Source organism: Tupaia chinensis, unplaced genomic scaffold, assembly GCF_000334495.1.
Source record: "Tupaia chinensis unplaced genomic scaffold, TupChi_1.0 Scaffold000477_1, whole genome shotgun sequence".
Taxonomy (NCBI): Eukaryota; Metazoa; Chordata; class Mammalia; order Scandentia; family Tupaiidae; genus Tupaia; species Tupaia belangeri.
Window position 1 is genome coordinate 2297517 of NW_006159986.1, and position 6275 is coordinate 2303791.

General features: G+C 41.1%; 1 protein-coding gene across 1 annotated transcript in view; it reads right to left on the bottom strand.

The window, feature by feature from the left end:
• Nucleotides 1-187: 187 nt before the first annotated feature.
• Nucleotides 188-6275, bottom strand: part of KRT23 (keratin 23) — a 20819-nt gene continuing 14731 nt past the window's right edge. Inside the window, exons 6-8 of the mRNA XM_006155950.3 lie at nt 3639-3859; nt 2210-2241; nt 188-513 (exon numbers count right to left, since the gene is read on the bottom strand). Coding sequence (XP_006156012.1) covers nt 419-513; nt 2210-2241; nt 3639-3859 — 348 coding nt within the window. The 3' untranslated portion in view covers nt 188-418. The remainder of the gene's footprint in view (nt 514-2209; nt 2242-3638; nt 3860-6275) is intronic.

The following is a 6275-nucleotide window of genomic DNA, read 5'->3' on the forward strand; positions in this document are numbered from 1 at the left end:
CATTCCTTCTGGTTGAAGTCCAGAAAACCTCATGAGCCACATTTTAACCCTAGGCTGCATGGCATCAGGGTAACCATTTTGGTCAGGGTTTTGTTGCTGAGAATATATCCGAAGTGTTAAGATCCTTCTAGATCATTCATGGACAATGGTCTGAGATCCCCTCTTTAGGATGATACCAATCCAAATGTTGTAGTAGAAGAATAGAGCTCTAGGCTCACACGCTCATATTTGGATTTGAAAAGTACAGCAGTTACATTAAGAACATTGAAAATTGGTGAGATTGTTACAAAGGAAAAAAAAGTCGAAGTTTTTGAGTTTGATAACTCCAAGGATACCTCTTAGAACACACCCATTAGTGTCTGGGTAAGACCTTTACATTGGGGGAAAATAGTTTTTACAATAGAAACTTTGCTTGGCTTCACACACGCTTTTGGATCTCATTCACTTGAGAAAGAACTATTCTTCCGTTGATACTCTCCTGTGTGATGGTCTTGATCTTCGGAGCTGCAGACACTAAGGGAAAAATTGAAGAGGTCACTGTCTACCATCTATGCTGTATCATTTCAGTTTCATGATCTTTTTATATTTTTTTGAGAGTTTTTTGCTGTAGAGTATGTGTGCTCGCCATAAAGACAGAGAGAGACAGAGAGATAGGAAGTGAGAAATCGCCCCCAGAGGGATGGCCATGCCGTAATCCCTTTTCCTCCATTCTCCTCTCGGGATCTTGGGCACGCATGCACACACGCCCGGCGTGAGTTTAAGCCACCGGGTCTGGGACTCGAACCACGGTCAACTACGTGGGAGTTCAACGACATAGCCATTACGCTAACCACTGGTCCCTCAGTTCCCTGCTCTTGATCCCTGTGGAAAGCTCCCTGTGCCTTCCACAATGACCAGCAAGCAATATGGCAGGCTCTGGTGCCGTGAAAAGGGATCTCACCAAGGAGGATTTTTCCTTACATCCTCCAGGAGATGAGAGTCTCTGAACAATATCACCTTCTGGAGGTCAAAACCTTCATCTAGGTGTGCCTGGTACAGAAGCTAGTCTCTGATCTGAAGCACCTGAAGAATCCTTTCTGCTGGAGTGGTTTTGCACCACAGATCCTATGAGCTTATAGAGCATGAAGAGTCATTTATGGCATCTCATTTTAATATTTATTAATAGAAACATGTAAAGGATGGGTGAGAAGCTAGAAATGTTTATTATGGTTGCTGTTTTCAAAGATTTATCTTATTTGAAGAAGTGTCTTGTTGACATATCAGTAAACCAATTCAAGACCATAGGGAAGAATTGAAACCGTTGCAAGGCAAGAGATATAAGGGAGAAGTCCATTAAAGTCAAACCTCTCCAACAGTTAATTGGACCACTCCATCAGGTAATGGGTTCCTCATGCCTGGACATGGGTAAGGCAAGGCTTAAAGACCACCTGTCCCATCTTATGGTAGGTTGGTAGTTAGACCAGTTGTTCTGGGATGATTAATCCAACTCTTATTCTCTGAATGTCTAATGCCTTAGAATAGTTTTACTATAAACCAATCATAAAATACTGCATGTTTCAGACTGTGTTCTCCTGGAACTTTTCTGTGAAATGATAAGGGTAATCTGAGAAAACAGGGTTCCCAGGTTAAAAATGTTTGAGAATAGGGGATTAAACAAAGTAAAACTTTTTTTCTTCTTTCCTTTTCTTTTTCTTTTTTTCCTCAAAGCAGTACTTGTTTCATCCTTAACATACTAAAATGCAACATGACTATTCAAGAAGAAGGTAATGGTATGTTGTATTCCCAACTTTATCTGGCTGTAAACATATCTTTTATACTACATTATTTAAATGTCATGGAACTCTAGTGTTCAGTAGAGTAGAGTTTGGGAAATGATGTGATTTCCTTTCCTCTTACCTTGCTAGAAGTTTAGAAAGCAGACTCCATTATTTAATAGTGATATAATACTATGAATTATCATTTTAACCTACTGCTTGCACAGAGCTGTCATCTGTATTATTGAGGACAATATGAGAGTCTGCTTTGATCTGTACCACCTAATTTGTTCAGTTAATTAAAAATATTTGGCCATTTGGGAATAACATATGGTTTGAATATTGGACATTTGGGAGTATAGTAGGGATTATGACTACTACAGAATGGATAAACATGCTGATTCATGAAAAAGATAAGTAGATTCAAACAGTGAAAGAAAATTTCTTATTTTTACCTGTCATGCTTGATGTAGATCCTTCCATTGTCCTACAAAAGTGATAAAGGTTAAAACTCACTTAAGTATTAGCAGCAATCATAAAAACTCTGGATGAACTAACTTCCTTTGCCTGCTTATAAATTCTCAGCTCTTTCATGAGTCTAATTGTCTGAGCTCTGTAATCTCAAGGTCATGAGTTCATGGGAGAACACTCCTGGACCCAGAAGACAATGAGACTGCCTCCCACTCACCCTGAGAGCAGAAGGCTATAATCCCCCATGTCCCTCCTTAGACTTGGCAGTGTTGCCTTCACCAGAATCCCTTCCAGCTCTGGGTCTCGAACCTCAACCTCCCGAGCTATTCCAGACTGTTCAAAGTTTGGTCCTATGACATTTTATTTGTTTCTCCTTTTTTAAAATTCTAAACTTTTAACCTTTTCTCTTGGTTCATAGAATGTAAGAGGGGTCTTCAAAACATTCATAGAAAACATGTATTATGAAAATAACTATATGGGTTTCTATTTTTTTTTTTGTCACCAAAATAAACCTGTACTTTGATTCCTTTTTTCCATAAACTTTTTTTTTTTTGGAGAGGTTTTTTATTTTTTGCTATAGGGCGCATGTGCTCGCCAGACAGACAGAGAGAGACATAGAGACAGAAAGCGAGAAATCACCCCCCAGGGGGGATGGTCACACCACAATCCCTTCTCCTCCATTCTCCTCTTGGGATCCTGGGCACGCACGCACACGCGCCCGGCGTGAGTTTTAAGCCACCAGGTTTGGGACGCGAACCGTGGTCGACTACGTGGGAGTCCAGCGACATAGCCATTACGCTAACTGCTGGTTCCCTCCATAAACATTTTAAAGTCCCCTCATATATGCCCTTTATCTATTGCTAGCTATTGTTATTTTCCACAGTGGTCAGAAATACCAAATGCAAAATCTAAATATCTCAGTCTCTTAAGAATCTTTTCCTTTTGTAGGTTAAAACATCCCCCTGCCTTATTTTTTTCTTGGAATCAACATTGTGTGCATTTCCTCTAGAAAAAACAACGACCAAACCTTTCTTAGTTGTTTCTTTCTAGAGATATACATATTGATTTGAACTGTTCTAGAGTATTGGCCGACAAGTCCCACATGCTGCTTAGTGAAATACAGCCTGAGGTATGTATCACCTGGAGAAATTCAGCATAAACCTTTCTTTCTCCAGAGTGACTATGGCTACAGCATTTGCAGAAGAGATAAGGAGGAGCTTTACGTGGTTATGGGATGGAGAGGGAGGGTTCCAGGTGTAGGGAATATCAAATGCAAAAGCTGCAAGGCACAGTGTTCCATGGGTTGGAAGAATAGCGGGGGATCAAATGTGGCTGCAGTGAGTGAATATTTATCCTTATCTCTTATGCAAAGGGTGCCCTTTGCATCCTCCACTCCCATAGCCTTTGCCTTACCCTCCTCTCTCTCCCTCTAGGAGCTGGCGGTAAGTGGTGATTTCCTTCTCCAGGTGGGTTTTGATGTCCAGGAGCACCTTGTATTCGTTGTTCTGCCGCTCTAGGTCATGGCGTAGCTCCATCAGTTCCTCCTCATATCGGGAGATGATCTGTTGCATATCCTGGAGCTGGCAGGAGTACCGAGACTGGGTCTCTGTTAGCATGTTTTCCAAAGCAGATTTCTGAAAGAGGATAGGTTATTTCTTCTGTTAATGGGCCAATGGCTTGGTTGGTTCAATAGTGCATCATCGTTGAGTATTTAATATATGCCAACCACTTTGCTAGGTGCCCTGGTCACTGCTAGAAATGCAATGATGAGATGCTGGCTTACAGGTTTGGGCTTGGGCCGTCATGAGCTAAGGAGTGTTGGGACTTCCCAAGCCCAGTTTCTGGGCATAAAATCATTGTATGAGGGTGCTCTTGGCAACTTTGCTACACTCCTGTCTTTGCTGCTTATCCGGACTTGGGCATATGCTGCCTTACTCTGAACTGTGCTTCACCTTTTTATACTTACATTTATGTCTGGCCAGGTCGAAAACTCCTAGAGGGAGATAGTAACTGGGACTGCTGCTTCTTTGTATATTCAGAGAAAGGCCTCAAGTGGGAAAGTCAGATAAATAGGAGATACTAATTGGAATTTCAGATGAGCAATGAGGTTCCCCCCCCCCTCCCCGTATGATTTAAATATTGTCCCAATATTGCATGGGACATACTTACATTAAAAAAAAATCAAAACAAGACCAAAAAAAAGCAACCATCCAAACAAACAAAAAAGCCCCAAAACTTTATTATTTATCTTAAATTCAAGTTTAACTGTGTCTTATATTTTAATTTAGCAGATTTCACAACCCTGATCTCAAGCAATGCTTTTTGATTATGGCGATGGTAACAAATTGTCATTTTTTTAATGGAGAGGTTTTTTGCTATTTGGGCGCATGTGCTCACCAGACAGAGAGAGAGAGACAGAAAGCGAGAAATCTCCCCCTAGGGGGGATGGCCATGCTGCAGTCCCTTCTCCTCCGTTATCCTCTCGGGATCTTGGACACAGGCACACACATCCGGCGTGAGTTTTAAGCCACCGGGTCCAGGACTAAAACTGCGGTCGACTACGTGGGAGTCCAGCAACACAGCCATTACGCTAACTGTGGGTCCCACAAATTGTCATTTTTGAGGGAATACAAAACACTATAAAATGAAGGACTGAGTTCAAGTCCCTGTTCCATTTAGGCTTAACACCTGCTTTACTAAACCACGTACCTTCATTCTTAAAGGGAAACATGTATTTGTGTGGGATCCTTTCATTTTATTCTAGTTGCTGATTTTCAAGGGGCCATTAAAGCTGCTTGATGTAAACCCACTTCCCTTGTCTATTCACTTTCCTATCCTCTCAGAGGGCTACTTTGTTTCTTCTCTTCTGTCTTAAACCTCTCCATCCATCCTCCTAGCCCATGGTCTTACTTCCTAGTGTTGTCAAGGAAACAAAAGCAATTAGGAGAAAACTTCCACAATACTTCCACCCACATTCTTAAATCTGTGTCCAGGTACTCACTTCCCTCCTGTAATTATGCATGAGCCTTCTATGCTCTGCCAACTCAGCAATTGCTGGCCTTCTGGCATTAGTGATGTTCTCCTCTCTCCTAGATTATTTCCAATGGCTTTCAAGTAGAAACATTTCTTTCACTTGAAACTTTTCCTCTTAAACTCATCTACCTTTAGACATTATACAATTCCTCTGCTTGCCTGCACCCACAGCAAAACTCCTGAGAGAATTGGCTATACCTGCTCTTTCAAGCTCTTATTGGCTCACCCCTCCAAAGCAGTCTATATAGCCCTATACAGCCTGGCTCGCTTGTTACTCTGTGACCTCCCTTCTCTTTCTCTTCCTCCTGCTTCTTTCCTCTCTTCCTTCTGTTTCCTTCCTTTCCTGTCCTCTCTTTTCTTCTTCCCTATATCCACTCACTGCAGCTATATTTGTTCCCCTGCTGTTCTTCCCACCCATTCACCATTGTACCTTTTAGCTTTTACATTTGCCATTCCCTCCACCTGGAACACCCCCCTCTCCATCCCATAACCACATAAAGCACTTCCTTATCTCTTTAAAGTCTTTGCTGAACTGTCACTTTCATAGTAAAACTGTTTCTGACCACTTTATTTAAAATGGCAGCTGGGACCAGCAGATGGTGTAATGGTTACATTGCCGGAATTCCACGTAGTCAACTGTGTTTCTAGTCCCAGACCAGGCAGCTTGACTCATGATGGGCATGTGTGTGTGCATGCCCAAAATACCGAGAGGAAAATGGAGAGGGAGAAGGGATTGTGGTGTGGCCACCCCTCCTCGGGGTGTGTGCGTGCGTGTGTGTGTGTGTGATTTCTCGCTTTCTGTGTCTCTCTCTCTGTCTCTCCAGTGACCACATGCACCCTATAGCAAAAATCTCTCACACACAAAAATAATAGTAATAAAATAAAATAAAATAAAATAAAATAAAATAAAATAAAATAAAATAAAATAAAATAAAATAAAATAAAATAAAATAAAATAAAATAAAATAAAATAAAATAAAATAAAATAAAATAAAATAAAATAAAATAAAATAAAAT